Source organism: Symphalangus syndactylus, chromosome 21 (genome assembly GCF_028878055.3).
Source record: "Symphalangus syndactylus isolate Jambi chromosome 21, NHGRI_mSymSyn1-v2.1_pri, whole genome shotgun sequence".
Taxonomy (NCBI): domain Eukaryota; kingdom Metazoa; phylum Chordata; class Mammalia; order Primates; family Hylobatidae; genus Symphalangus; species Symphalangus syndactylus.
The window spans coordinates 84,431,753-84,448,161 of record NC_072443.2 but is presented as its reverse complement, the minus strand read 5'-3'; the positions used below and the strand labels follow the sequence as shown (position 1 = coordinate 84,448,161).

Below are 16,409 nucleotides of genomic sequence, written 5' to 3'. Positions count from 1 at the left end.
AGGCCACGCTTGTTCTTTGCAAAGCAGAATTTAAAGCCTCTGAAACAAAAAACCCTACAGTGGCATCATGTTCAAGAGGCTAACTCAGTGGTGCACCTTCATTAACAATAACAACAGGTGCTCCAGGGGAAAAGACCATTACCGGGCTTATTGCTATTACCACTCAGCATGAGACAAAAATGGTTTAGAACCCAGGGATCAGGCAGAATATCAAGAATGAGACACAGAGGCAAAGATGAAGAGAACAGTCACTGTGCTTTCCATGGCAGGTTGTCAGATGCTGCCTTAAAATGTGCAACTGTGTGAATTTCAAAATATGAAATGCTCAGAGTCTTGAATTGTAGTTTTCACAACTGGACAGCTGAATATTAAAGATGCTGCTTTGTCCCCTAGAGGGGCTGGCCTACTGCAAGACTGGCTTCCACGGGTCATAATTATGTGGCCATTGCCACTCAATATTTTATCATCACAAAATACTGAGGCTGGCAAATATCTATCACGGGATGTGCTTGTTAATAATGAAGATTCCCAAGCCCCAGTCACAGTATTCTAAATAAGTAGATTTAGAATAAGAACTGAGAATCAACTTTTTGTTGTTGTTAACTGATATCAAAGTTAATTTTCATGGAGGTGATACAAAGATCACATTTTGAAAAGCAGATTCAACAACTTTAGATATGGATACTTTGTCTAAAAGGACAGCTTTGGAACCTTCATTGTTCTCTGGGATTTTGTGTGTGTGTGTGTGTGTGTGTGTGTGTGTGTGTGTGTGTGTGTGTGTGTCTCTGTGTCTGTATGGTGGTTTTCTTTTAACCACCATATTCTACAAATGAGTCAAGATATCCCCATTAAGTCATATCAGGGGACTTCTGTGATCAGGTTGGAAACAACTGAAAGATGTACAAAACAACAATCTGCTGATTTAAAAAACAGAATTGTTTTAAAAAATTCAACTTAAGCTAAATAATCAGGGTGATGATAACAATAACCACATTCAACAATTCAAATATAAGTACTATATGTTAAGAATTAGTCTGTCATCATCACCATCAAAGGTAACAAAAACATTACACATTTTGGCCAGATAATTGGGACATCAAAAAGTAATTATCATTGGAGTTACACAATCTATAGCCATAGTTATCAGCCCAGCTAGGCTCACTGCTTATTTGTTTTGTGTGTGTGTGTTTATTATTTTTAGTCAAGAGATAATTCAAATATCATAAAATTCACCATTTTAAACCATACAATTCAGTGGCTTTATTATATTCACAACGTTGCACAACCATCACCACTAAGTCCACAACGTTTTCATTTCCCTAAAAGAAACCTGTACCCATGAGGAATCATTCCCCATTCCTTCCTGGTCCCAGTCCCTGGCAGCCACTAATCTACTTTTTATCCCTATTCAGAGCCTGTTGTATAGCAAATATTTTCTGTCCCGCTTTAGAATGGCAAAATGAAATTTTGAGATCATATAACCTATCTATTCATGTAAGTTTTAGCTATGCTTACTATGTACCTATTATCATTGTGTGCATCCCACTTCATAGAGCTTGTGCATTCCCCCATGTCACTAGCTATGCCTCTACAGTATCACTTTCAATGGCTAAAGGAATTCCATCAAATAGATATTGCATAGTGCATCCAACTAATCCAGTATAGTTAGAACTTACATTTGAATACTGAGTTTTAAAAAATCTGGGAACCAAGTTTAAACATTTGTGTTTTGCATTTCAAGAATTGATTTCAAAAAGAAGCCACAGTGATTAAATCCTTTCCTTGCATCTGTATATTTAGAGCCTCACACGGAGGTGAGACAGTGGGATAGAGGAAAGCTGAAAACCTCTGTGTCTATCACCACACCCTGTGTGTAGAGCAATTAGGAGGCTGGCCCTTTTTTATGATAAGGAATTTGGTGGCCCATATGGTGGCAGTCCCTACATAAACTTCCACTGCTTAGAGGTATTTCCCAGAGATTCTATTTTAAAAGCCCCAGAATAGCTGTGTTAAAGTCAAAAGTAAAGTTAGATCAAGAGGGAACTTACATTTATTTGGCATTGTTTGTGCAGGCATCACCTTATCCACTCACAACTGGTCTTCGAACCATTAAACTTTATTTCAACAAAGTGTAACATTAACATCCCAGCCTGACTTGCTTCTGACTTCTAGCACCAAAAATAGAGCCTTTTCTATGACTTAGGTGCAGAATCTACCCATATACGAATTAGCATTTGTATGAAAAGAGCTGAAACCCAGCTTCTGAATCAACCAGGATTTTATTATTTTATTTTTACTACAGAAGCAGAGACTATCCTAATAAATCCTCCTTTCTTCTCCTAGCACAACTAAAGACCCATCTTTGAGCTCCACTGACTCCATTAGGTTTGAACTTTGGTATTAAGTACACAGGGAGGAAAAGAGTAGGTGTGGGGTGACGAGAAGGAGAACAGAGAGAAGCACAGAGACAGGAAGGAAGGGAGGCAGCTTGATGCTACTGCTGCGGTTATTCCTTCACTCAAAAACAATGAAGCAAAAGCAGACTATGTCAAGAAGCAAAGGTGTGTCAAAGACACCCCAGGCTTAACATGGGGCTGCAAAAACCCACAGGAAGCTCACATGCTATTTCCTAGACACTGTCTCACATGAACCACTTTGACTTCTGTTTCCGGACTCCTTGATTTAGTTTCTGTTTTAGCGTTTGCACAATAATAATTTTACTACTAAAAGTAAATGTCTTGTAAACTAATGGGAAACATTGTTTGGCAGAGTTTATAATGCCAGGATTTATGGCTCTAACACTGAGGGTCTCTCTGACCTCGAAGATAACATAATGAAACAGCAATGTGCTGCAAATGACTCGTTGTGATTTTTTATTAGTTCTCATAATCGCCTCTTATTAATTTGTATGCACATAATAAGCACTCACCTTCACAGTCTGTCCGGCTTCGGGGCCATCCTAGAAGTAGGAAAAAACCAACAGAGGTGAGAATAGATAGATGGTATCTCCTGCTTATTCAGAAATATCACCCATTAATAATTTAGATGCAATTTCATTGTGTGTTAATTTATAGTATTCTCGTGGGGACCGTTGGCTTCAAATGTGTGGGACTAGACAGTTCTCCATTTCTGCCTGAGAGTAAGTGTGAAGTTACGTATAAAAATGATATAAATTATCCAGCAAGCCAACTCCTTGCTACTTTTCATGCTCTTTGCTCCTGGCTATGGTTTTAATTGCATTAAAGGAAGGCTGAAAATGTTTGGGGAGGTGAGGTATCACACCTTCTGGTTATCTTTAGAGGTGGGTTAATTAATGTCTGATTACTTTAAGCTTCTACTCAGTAAATCTGCTATAAACATAAGCCATTAAGCAAGAATATGGGATATTTCATATAGGAAGAGTCCTCTCTGGCTATTCTGACCTTGTGGGAGACAAATGGTAGCGTTCATTGTAGCTGGACCCTTTTCCCAAACGGGTTCCCTTTCTCTGTTTCTGAAGCTTAGTTGTAAATGAGCAAACTCACCAAGTCACCAGCCATAATATAAATCAAAAGAAGATACTCAGCTGGTTGATATGGCCAAACAAGCAATGGCTCCACAATCAGAAATTCCAAAACAGAATTTCGCCTCTGCAACTTTAGCCAGGTTTGTCTACCTCTATGAGCCTGACTAACGGGGTGAGAACTCCCACCCTAAGGATTAAACACAACTGTGTATATCAGGGATTTTCAAACTTAGAGTCACAACCCATTAGCGGGTCATGAAGTCAACTTAACGGGTTGCAATCGGCATTACAAACAATGTAAATCAGGTTTTTTTTTTTTTTGAGAAAGGGTCCAGGCCAGAGTGTGGTAGCATGATGGTGGCTCACTGCAGCCTTGACCTCTTGGACTCAAGTGATTCTCCGGCCTCGGCCTCCTGAGTAACTGGGACTACAGGCATGCATCATCATGCCTGTCTAATTTTTGTATTTTTTTTAGGGACAGGGTTTTGCCATGTTGCCCAGGCTGATCTCAAACTCCTGAGCTCAAGAGAGCTGCCAGTCTTAGCCTCCCAAAGTGCTGGGATTACAGGTGTGAGCCACCACACCCAGCCAGAAATCAGATCTTAATAGAATAAAAACTATTAGACTGCACAGAATGAGTAAACATTGTTTTGTGAAACTCTGGTTTCCCTTATCAATATAAGCACATGCATATATTTCACATATGTGTGTCAGGGGAGACAGGCATGATTTTGAAATAAATATATATCTTACTGTAGGTTACAGTAAAAAATAGTTTGACCACATTGCATATACGAAAGTACTCTAGGTGCTAACACAAGTCAGCTCTTACATTTATGGAATTAACTTTCTAGTGAAACAGGTTTCATAACCAGCAATGGCCGTTTCCTATAAATGTGATTTTTATTCTTGTATCTCACTAAACATTAACAGAGGTTTTCTTTTTTTTTTTTTTTTTTTTTTTTTTTTTGAGACGGAGTCTCACTCTGTCACCCAGGCTGGCGTGCAGTGGCGCGATCTCGGCTCACTGCAAGCTCCGCCTCCTGGGTTCACGCCATTCTCCTGCCTCAGCCTCTCCGAGTAGCTGGGACTACAGGCGCCCGCCACCACGCCCGGCTAATTTTTTGTATTTTTAGTAGAGACGGGGTTTCACCGTGGTCTCGATCTCCTGACCTCGTGATCCGCCCGCCTCGGCCTCCCAAAGTGCTGGGATTACAAGCGTGAGCCACCGCGCCCGGCCATTAACAGAGGTTTTCATTCACTGCCTTCATTTAGTCTGTCCAGAAGCACAGTTTGCAACATAAGCTTGATAAACCCACTCTGAGCTGAACTACCTGCCTGAAGGGGACTCAAATTGTTTGACATACAACACACACACACAAAGCATTTGGGGGAAGTTTAGCTACTCTTAACACAGACATGGCAGCAAAAAAAGAAAGAAAAAAAATCTGTTTGAGAAGAAGATGAGCACTTTTAGTCAGAGCCTTTATAACCTGAAAACACTGGCTTTCTTTATCTGGTCTCTTTGAAGCTCTGTGGTAGAGAGCTGAGGAGGGGAGGAAGAATGGCAAACATTCAGTTTAACTAACAGGCTGAATACCGAGTCCTCACATTTTGAAAGCGTGTCCTTCCAAAGGGCAATTACAGAGTCATCCAATTTCAGAGCCATGAAGGACTTTATACATTGATACCCCAGCCCTTTCCATAGAGGACCTGAAGGAGCTCATGGTATATTACTACAGATTTACTCAATTCCCTACTGATGACTCACCATGGACATCCTTCTCCCATCCTGACAACTGTTGGCTCAACCTCTGCCTAAACATCTTCAGTGACTGGGGATCTGATTTCTTTACTGGTCAGTGGGCCACACCCAACCAGTTAATCTAGCTTCTAACTAATCTGTGATCAATCTCTGCAGCTTGAATTAAAGATAGACAAAAGGTAAGGCCCAACCTAAGCTGTATATCACTGCCACCCTGGAATTAGAGCAGGGCTTAGTCCATGCAGTGCTCAAAAATTAGTTACTATGGAATGAAAATGATTTCTCCAGTCCCAGTTCCAGTAAGCAATTTGGAATGTCTGAATGTCCATTAAATCACTTATCCATTACTCCCGCCTGCTTGGTAAACAAGCCTCAGATATCACCTTGGATGCTATACCACGGTCCATCTTGGGGCCGATGGACAGTAGGGCTGCCCTGCTTGTAGGGGGCAGTAGAAATGTAAATTTGTAGACATTTCTACAAAGAAATGTCTTTTTTTGGCTGCTACATAAAATACAAACAATCACATCTGCCTTCCTGGTAAGATGTCAGGAGGAGCAAGCCCAATGCCGGGATTTGAAAAGGAAGAGAAATCATTTCTGAGTAATCTGTACCACTCACCTGCATGGAAAAAGTGACAGAGGTCCCGTGGAAATGTTTTTCCACCACTGTCCCGACTCTCTGGGTCGCCTGAAACAAATCGGCCACTTCATCAGTACGCAGGTCACGGAAGCGCTCCACTGGCCGCAGCGGGCACACGAGGACATCTGTAGCAAGGTCTGTTAAGGCCCATGCTGCTGGCTTTGGGTAGTGTTCTTACCAAGCAGTTTATACCCACAGGACCAGGGCCTGAACTCTCAAAGACTAAGGAATGAAGAAACAGATATTTACCATCCACTGAACCCCAGAGAGTTGAAAGAGAGCTTCCATACATGGATAATTACACTTTGAAGGAGAAGCTGTGGCATGCAGAAGAATTTCTTGCAAAAGAAAGGGACATTCGTGTACAGACAGACTCAAGTGTATGGTGAGATAATCATGCAAGGAGGCAAGATCTATTCTAGATCATTATCTCTTGACCCCCCTATTCTAAAGCTGCGTCCACTTTAGCAGCCAAAGGCACTAGGTTGAAAAAGCAACTGGAATATCCACTTGGTTTCTCTAGGTAGAACATGGGGATAAATTTTTAATTTAAATTATCTCTTTGGAGAAATAAGAAAATTATGCAATGAACATATAAAAGTAGATGTTTATTTTATTTTTAAAAGAGTATAGACATTCTGAAAATGTTTAGTGAACTTTATCCATAACTAAGAGAGGTGCCATGTGGTTAAGCAATTTATGACAAGAGTTCCTCAGATGAATTTTTTTTTTTAGAATCCAAAAGAAGACATTTGAAGGTAAATCATGAAAGAAAGAGGTTGTCTGGTTATTCGAATAAAGCATTCTTAATGCATTCTACAAGTTAGATGAGGCAACATATTTACATTATTGCTCTCAGCAACATATAAGATCTAGAGAAAAAAGGATACAAATTTGATTACTTCTTGATAGGAAATTAATATTCACTGTTACACCATCAATAACATTTCAGTCACTATACACGTATGTATGCACACATGTGTATATACACACACTATATATATAAATATTTGTTTAGTTTTTAGATACTAACAAGAGAAACAAACTCTTGTATGTTTTTCTGTTTCTTTTTTCTTGTTGTTTTAAGACAGCATGCTCCTGCCTGGAGCTAAGCAGCTAAAGGGCATAATAAAACCATAATTCTGCAATTGCAAGTCTCACTAGAATATCAACCCCATTCCACTATTGGTAGAACTCAGAGCCCAAGGGGAAACACACTGAGCTCAGCTGGTCAGGCCTGATTTCCATAAGAGAGAGGGGAAAAGAAGGAAGAAACTGATTAATTTTGCTCATAATCAGGAAATTCATGTCAACGGTAAACTAGGAAAAGAAGCATTTTTAAAATCAGAGTTCATTTTTCAAGAGAGGAGAAGGGAGGCCTTCACCCACAGGGCATCTGATACTCAGAAAGATAATTATCCATCTTTGGCAGGCCTGCTTTATTATCATGGGTCAATGAACCATTTAGAAATGAAGAATTTCCTTTCATGTCCTTTGAGCAGATTGCCAGCCTCCACTCCAACGGAGCTGCATTTTCTCTGTTAAAAGGGACCCTTCCCCATATTCCTCCTCCCTGCTTTGAATTACACCCTCACTTAGGCCCGACTTCACCAAACCACAGCAAGGGTGACAACCATGCAAGCTTCCAACGAAGTCTGTAAGTGCTATATTAGGCTATGTTCACACACAGCAACTCGGTGGGGAAGGAAGACATTTCACCTAAACAATGGCTTACTGTGAAAACTGGTGGAATAAATCAGACAACCTATGTATCTAAAGTAAATTTAGTAATATCAATGACATTCCAACGCCACAAAAAAATCTTATTATTTGTCAATTTTGCTTGTTTGCATGTTGCTTCTAGAAAAACAACTCAGGGAAAGCAAATTAATTAGAAGAACAGCAGAGAGTTTTTGTAATTCTAATGCCACTTTTTATATGCCAATTATTGTAAAAGAATATCACAGATGCAATATAATTTAATTTGGAGCCTCTTAGGCCTTGTTAATGGATAAATTCCATATTATACGTAGGCTATAAGGTCACATTTACTTCTGGATCCTGTTTGCTTGGGATTATCTCCTCTGTCAAGATTTCTTAGCTAACATGTAGGATAACCTTCAAAGAATTAAACTTACTATATTGAATTGAATAAATGTTTTATCCAGTACATATCACGTGTGAAAACTTGTGGAACTGGTTACCACTTCTCCCTATAATCTCGAGTAGAGAGTTTTTTTTAGTAATAATATTTTTTAAAGGAAGGGAAGGTCAATAGTTATAATTTAGGTTGTATAGTTGACAAGGAGATTTCTCACAGTAGATGAAAACCAAAGGTGACTTCTTAGAGCAGATGACATTTAAACTGGACTTTAAAAATTGGGGAGTGATTTAACCAGTGGATTGGGCTGGCAACCTACTCACTCATCCATCCCAACACTGCAGGCTTCTCTCAGTCCAGGGTCTATACTGGAACTTAGGATGCTAAGATGACCAGGACAGACTAGCTGACCTTGAAGAGTTCGCATTCTAATGTCCCCAACAGTCGTGCAGTGTAAACAGATCATTACAACACAGAGAGATGAATGCTATTGGTAGAAATCAGCATAGAAAGCTGTGGGAGCACAGGGGAGGTCAGACCTAACTCTGCCTCAGGGTGTTAGATAAACTTTTCCATCTCATTTTACATTTCACCTTTTAAAGTAGAACTGTTTCTCCAAACCTAGACCAACATCTGTCCTTAAAACTGGTCCAGCAACTTAAGGTTAGCTTCAAAGAAAGTTGTTGAGCGTTCCTCCTTTGGCCCAAATCACCATTTCACTTTCGTATGTACTCTTACTTACTCAATCTTTCCAACAAACCCAAAAACTATTAATACTACTATAATTCCCATGTTGAAGATGAATTCTAAGCAATAATTTCTTATAGAAAATTAGAAACTTGCCACACCAGCACACTCAAAATGAGATTAAAACTAGAATTCAACCCGTCTGTCTGATTCTAAAGTTCATTTTATTAATGACAGTGCTGTGATGTCATCCTTGATAGAGCTTTCATGACTCCATTTTTGCCTCTTACTAAAACTGTGCCCTGCATTCCTTAGTCACTCTGTTCACAGAAGGGAACCACTGTCTTCATTAAATAGAAGGCTATGATGCAAACATGCTGAAGGCTTAAGAAACACCTAACCTTGGAAAAAGAAAGCAGACGAGACCTACAACCCCACACTGAAAGGAGGCGTCAGCACTGGGCAGTGAGTATGCCTTCATCCTAACAGAGAACTGTAAGATCAAAAACGCGAGTACCAGCTCGCCTGAGCCGGAGGAAATAAAGAGGGATACGAAGCTGGCATTTTGGCCCTTCTCATCCTGACTTTGGGTTGCTTCAAGGTAACTTGGGCTCCATCATGGGCCAGACTCCTGAGAAAGTTTAGATACTGCAGCCTCTGTCACTGGGTCAGGTTGTCAGACACACCGAATCCATTGCTTGTTGGACAGTCTAATTACTGAGAATTATGGACCTTCTCACAACACATGATTCATATCACAAGCGACTACCAGAAACTTGGCAATCCTTTCTTTTTGTTTTCCCTCTTCCTCTCTTCCTCTTCGTGCTCACCCACGAAGTCAGGCCCAGAACTGACTATCTCTATCTTTTTGAACATAAACACTTTAGGTGTTTTTGCTGCATTAAAGTGGTGTGACCACATGCCAAGCCCTATGCTGAGCTCTTGCTGACACACTGCCAACTCAGAATACACACAATGAAAGAAAGAAATATTTGCATTAGTCAGGTGCCTAGAGCCGGTGTGGTTTGCTATTTGCAAATATGACCACAAGAATCCCTCCCATCCTACATGCTGTTTTGCTCTGTGGCTTTCCCCCTCTTTCCATCGAGAGTTGCAGTCTATTTCCCCTCCCCTTGAGTCCTTGTCTTACTTTGTGTTTGTGTTGTTATAAAAGAACACCTGAAGCTGAGTAGTTTATAAAGAAAAGAGGTTTATCTGGCTCACAGTTCTGAAGGCTGTCCAAGAAGCATGATGCTGGCTTCTGAATTTGGTGGAGGCCTCAAGATGCTTCCATTCATGGCAGAAGTGGAAGGGAAAACAGTTTGCAGAGATCATATGGTGAGAAAGGAGGCAAGAGAGACGGGAGGGAGGTGCCAGACCCTTTTCAACAACCAGCTCCTCTGGGAACTAATAGAGCTGTAGAGAGCTCACTGGTTACCACAAAGATGACATCAAGTGATTCATGAAAGATCTGCCCCCAGACACTTCCCATTAGGCCTTACTGACAACATCAGGGATCACATTTCAACATGAGGTTTGGAGGGTCAAATATCCAATCTATAGCAGTGTTGCTATGTGACTTTCCAAGGTTAGGCCTTAAGTGACCTTGAAACCTCTGATTATTGCTCTCTTGGAAGCCTGAGACCAACATGCTATAAAAAACCCCAGCTAGCCTGTTAAGTAGCAACATGAAGAACTAAGGCACCTCAGCTGATAGCAATAACTGTCAGAGATCTAGACTCAGGAGAGCCACTGACTTCCAGTTTCTGTATCACTTATCTACTGCTGCGTAATAAACTACCCCAAATCATAGAGCCTCAAAACAACATTGATCGGCCGGGTGCAGTAGCTCACGCCTGTAATCCCAGCACTTTGGGAGGCCAAAGCGGGCGGATCACCTGAGGTCAAGAGTTCAAGACCAGCCTGGCCAACATGGTGAAACCCCATCTCTACTAAAAATACAAAAGAAAAATAGCTGGGCATGGCGGCAGGCATCTGTAATCCCAGCTACTCAGGAGGCAGAGACAGGAGAATCCCTTGAACCCGGGAGGTGGAGGCTGCAGTGAGCCAAGGTCATGCAATTGCACTCCAGCCTGGGTGACAAGAGCAAAACTCTGCCTCAAAACAACAACAACAACAACAACAAAAACAACAACAAACCAACATTCATAGGTTTTATTACCATAAGTCTGTGGATGGTTTTTGCTGAGGGTCTCACCTGGACTTACTCATGCAACTGCTTTCGGATGGAAGATAGGCTGGAGTCTGGGCTCAGCTGGGTCCACTAGACCCTTCACTCTACATGCTCTTCCATCCCAGTAGATGCAGAATCTCTGACGCTGCTTAAGGCTTACATTGTCCCACATTCTATCGGTCAAAGAAAATCACAAGCCAACCCAGATTCAAGGGGGAGATATTCTGTCTTCTAACAGGAGGAGTGGAAAGATGACAGTCAAAAGGGGTATGGACACTGGGAAGTTCCAGGGATGTTTAAAAATTAACAGGGGCCCAAGATATCTTGGCTGTCCTAGTGAGTAAATACAGGATGGCATTTTAGAGTTGAGATGCTCCTTCTTTTTTTTTTTTTTTTTTTTTGAGATGGAGTTTCGCTCTTGTTGCCCAGGCTGGAGTGCAATGGCACAATCTCGGCTCAGTGCAACCTCTGCTTCCTGGGTTCAAGCGATTCTCCTGCCTCAGCCTCCCGAGTAGCTGGGATTACAGGCATGCACCACCACGCCCAGCTAATTTTGTATTTTTAGTAGAGACGGGGTTTCTCCAACCTTAGGTGATCTGCCTGCCTTCACCTCCCAAAGTGCTGGGGTTACAGGCATGAGCCACCGTGCCCAGCCCAGATGGATCTTAAACATCAACTACTCCAATACTTTCATTGTCAGATTTTTAAAATAGGGCTAGAAAGGTTACTTGACTTGCTCAAAGTCACAAAGTTAGGAGCACAATTGGGATTGGAACTCAATTGTTGAGCTTCCCCAACCAAAGCTCTTTCTGTTACACTGAGATGGCAAAACATTGCACATCTGCCACTATTTTCCAATGGTAAACTTATGGCAGACATCAATAATCGACCACAGAATTCTCTCCTTTAACCAGTGTCCCAAACACTTGCCAATATAACCTCTGAGCAGTCAACATCAGTGAGAATGGGCACGCGACATGAGATGCATGTGCCATTTCTGTGGCCTCCCATACGGCCTCATGAACCGCAAAACCAACTGCAAAGGACTGGTGTAGTCAGAAAAGAGGGGGATGCTGCAAAAGTGAGAATCTTCCCAACTACATAAAATTTCCATTATGTTGCCATATTTTTATTCAGAATAAATTTGATAAGTTCAAAATTTGCTCATCAAGAATAATAATTGATTAAAAATATTTTAGGAGGATTTCCATGACAAATATGAAATATTTAAATATGGAGCACTGACAGATAAATGGAAATGTACTGATTCAGATGATGAATTAAAGATGACAGCAGAATGTTATGATCAGAGTTGCTCAGACTCGCCCCCATTTAGTTTTCTATATCTGATCTATTCTAGGGATTCAGAATATAGAAGTCACCAAAATAAAGCAAATCATCAAAATATCACTGATTTTGATGAGGCTGATTAGCCTGTGTATATATTAATATGAAGTAAGGCAGTATCAAATAATACAACATAGAATTAATCATTCTTCTGAACTAATAAAAAAGAAGAGTCTGTATTCATCTCGACTGCAGATCTGTATGTAGTTTAGTAATAAGCAAGGAATATTCCAGCTTGCAATTCAGACCTCTGCAGACCCTGTATAATTCATTATTTGCTCAAACACTCCTAGGTGTTGTAAATGTTTAAAATACTTCTTAATGTCACTTCACAAAACAATAGCAGGATGGACTGTCAACTACTTTTCAAGAAAATATTCAATTTATTTGATTTAAATAGCACAGTTACAGAGCTTTTGAGTCAGAGCAGGCAGCATCTCAAAAAGTAATCTACTATTCACAATGTAAGCACTTGGACGGATTTTCATATCAGAAAGGCAGAAATATCACCCTTAAACATTAATAAATACAATTCTGAAGAAGCATCTTGCTAGTTTGGGCCACACCTTTTTTCAATGGGTATTAACATACTCATTTCAGTAACTCAATAAAGGGTTCATGGGATATTCATCAACCATAACCATAAATGACAGAGATGTAATTTTAAGCAAATGTGATTTCCAGAATATGATAAATTCCAGAGCAGTGTGATTAAGATAATGATAATACTCTGCTCAGAGCTGGTGCTCAAGTCAAGCATCTCACAAATATCCACTATCTCATGTTTTGCCCTGGGATATGCTTTGGGTCAGAGATATGATGAGACCTTGGTCATCTGGAGGAAGAGAACCCAGGTATCCTTGTCTAGGCAGCATGCCCTGAGCTGTCCTCAAAACTCCGGTACTGATCTGGATGCTCAAAAGTAAGAATCATTTTCATAGAGAGAAGCAAACAGTTGCCTTTCAAAGAAAGTAAATTGAAAGGGGAGCGCACGGCCCGATAACATTCTGGTACAGATTCTTCGGTTGAATTTCACATATTTTTCTGTGAACTTTTCAATGCAAAGTAATCCTATACTGATTGAGGTAAGAGCATCATATCTGGAAAAAAATATGCTCATATAAACTAAGTATGTGGGAAAGAAGTAAATGATATCATCAAAGGAAAGAAACAATATATAACATTTGTTTGCTGCCTAGTATGGTCTAGTGATAATCAATAACCCTTTGAGTTAGATAATATCACCTCCCAATGTCCGGATTCAGAAGTTGAGGCCAAAAAAGTTTAACTGCATGACCAAGGTCACGTAGCTATTAAGTGAAAATCCCAGCCAGGGACATGTGCTACAACACTGTTATAATGTCCATGCTGTTTCAATGCCTCTCGAGGTTATAAAAGCCTCCATGTATAATACCTACTGCAGTGTTTACTAGAGTGGGATAGCAGAGCACTGCTTCCACGGGATGCTGTTAGACATTATACAGAAAAAAAATTGTGTGGTCAAAGAAGATTGAGAAACACTGGATGAAATGAAGTAAAATAGCTCTCTTTACTGCAGTGTTCATCGGCATATTTACTCTACTAATATGCATTCTGGCTTCTCAAAAATAAGAAATAGTAGGCAGCACTGCTCAAATTTGCTTATCTACAAAATAATAATGATTATTAATTATTATTAATACTGTAGAACACTACATAGGACACATGTTTCAGAGGATGTTCTTTGGAAACCTTGAGCATCATTTCCCAAAACACAGAGAGGCCTGAATAATTTTTCTGTTTTTCAAACAAAAAGTTGAGTACACGTCCTATTAATCACATGGGCAAAGAAAGAGAGCATTCTGTGAAATGAAATATGCTGAGGAGTTGAGCATTAAAATACATCAAATGGGATATGGCAGTCATTAGTGCTGTTTGCCAAACAGTGCAGGTTACCGCCATGTCTGGGCTTATGGTAGGCCTTCTGGACCCTTGCAGTTGGGTGAAGCTCAAGGAATACAGGTCAAAGAGTTGTGAGCAAAAATGATATATGTCACTTCCGGGCTAAAGCCCTTAACTGTTAGTATGTGACCGGCAGCTTCATTTCCTTCATCAAGACAGGCAGCAATGCTTTGCAATGGTAGCTGCTCTGGCAGTGAGACCCCGAATTATAGGTCAGCGGGGGCCTCTGAGCATCGTGGTCACAGTGACTAGGGCAAGTTTGTTCTTAAACAGGCTTTACCTCTTTTGCTAACCCCAACCAACTTGTAGTAGCTATTTACAGCAGCATGTTGAAGAGGATTCTGAAGCTCTGAATAGGAGCAGGAGGAAATAACTGAGGAATTTATTAGTTTTGGCTGCCATGAGGGAGGAAAAACATATTAGCATGTATACCAAGTACCTGCCATTCTTCAATTAGCAATAAAAATGTTTTTTCAAGAATTCTCTCTCCCCCTTTCTTAATGATACAGAAGTCATTTCTGGGACTTGCAATGTCTCTCAGTAACCATTATAAAAACCTGTTATTATTGTTATTGTCCTAGAGATATACAGAAGTGTCTAGAATTTAGGTAACTCTGGTTAGGAGAGTACTGAAAAGGAAAATTAACTGTCACTCGAAAGAGTCCGTCCATGATGTGTAAACATGAGAACGGGAACACACCAATATGAAAATGAGCAGGTTGTAAAAATGCTCTTAGGAGTTAAGACTGGAAGGAGTTTGGCAACGGAAGAAATAAAGTGCACTCAGCAGCTAAAAAATATTTAAAGATAACTCCAATGAGAGATTATTTTAAACTTCAGATACACTTTGCTATGAGAATAATTCCAAAAACTCTGTAAAAAGCTTTTTAGTGAAGTAGAGATTAGAAAGTAATACCAAAAATCTGCAATTCATTGCAGATCTAGAAAACCACATGCAACATAAATAATTTAATAGCACCCTCACCATATACACAGCTTCATTTCACCAGTATGTGAATGAGGGGAGTGCCCTGAGCACATACCTCCATAGGGTGGCTAGAGTGAAACCTGGGGCCCAAACTCCCACATAGATAGGATTCTTTCAGTGCAAGCTCTATCAGGTTTTGAAAGCATGGATTCCAAATTTAGGTTTGCTTATGCCACTCAAGAGACACTAAAAATTCCAATTGCCCTCAGATCTTCCATATAGCTGGCCAAGCCAATGGATCAACCAGACAGCACAGTTCAGATGCCATCTGAAGGCAAAAAGTAGCCAAACTATGAAAGGAAAGAAATAGGAAATGAGAGAAAGGGAGCGAGATTAAAGGTAGGGGTGGTATTTAGCAGATGAAGCCTCCTTAGAAGAGAGGAAATACTCCTTTACAGATAGGCTCAACTAGGATTCCTGGTGCTACACACAGAGCTTAACATAGAATTGGCCTTTAATAAATACTTAGTGAAAGAATAAATGTCACGTAGGCTTATTCATTGTTTAATCTGAGAAACAATTCTTTCTAATGAATACTTTCTTCAAAATGTTCCCCCAACTGTGGGTTCTTAAGGGACCAGTGAACCAGTCCAGACTCAACTTACTTAAATGTAAACCATTAAGAAAAATATACTTAACAGTAAAAAAAAAAAAGAATTATGAATTCCTAATGCAAATGTAACATACCCAGCTAAAGGGATAGAAAAATAAATACAGACTGGCCTTTCCTTCACACATCAAAAGTAGTGCATGTCTTTTAAATGGAAAACTTGAGAACTATTAACTCGGTGAAGCTTGGAAAAGTTCAAAGATAACAGTGTTCTATGCTTTTTAATAACAATGAGGAACCCTCTTCTATGACAGATACTAATGTTAATAGAAACATCCTTTATTTCAAATAAATGAAAGAGAGTCATACGTGACACTAATTTGGCATTCTCACAGAATATGGATCAACGTTTTTCTCTCTCAAAATCAGTCCTCCATGAGCTAGCAACCTAAAATAAATGATGTGAGGATTTCATAGTGAGAGGTATTCATCATGTGTTCAGTGAATGAACTTCTGAATGAATTAGTGAAAGATCACAAAGTTGAATATTAGAGAAAAGGATAAAGCCAAAACACTTTCAAGAACCCTGTGTTTTTTTGTATATTCATTCAGTAAATATTTGTGAATTAAGAGCCGACTGCCTGGCAAGTATTACACAAGACACTGAGGATACCACACAACCAGGCAGT

General features: G+C 40.0%; 1 protein-coding gene across 4 annotated transcripts in view; it reads right to left on the bottom strand.

The window, feature by feature from the left end:
* The window catches only part of FHIT (fragile histidine triad diadenosine triphosphatase), a 1,518,095-nt gene that overhangs the window by 259,782 nt on the left and 1,241,904 nt on the right, over positions 1 to 16,409 (bottom strand). For all 4 annotated transcript variants that reach the window (XM_063630834.1, XM_063630836.1, XM_063630835.1 and 1 more), the window contains 2 exons: positions 5,892 to 6,037; positions 2,930 to 2,959 (listed from right to left, as the gene is read on the bottom strand). In XM_063630834.1, coding sequence (XP_063486904.1) covers positions 2,930 to 2,959; positions 5,892 to 6,037 — 176 coding nt within the window. The remainder of the gene's footprint in view (positions 1 to 2,929; positions 2,960 to 5,891; positions 6,038 to 16,409) is intronic.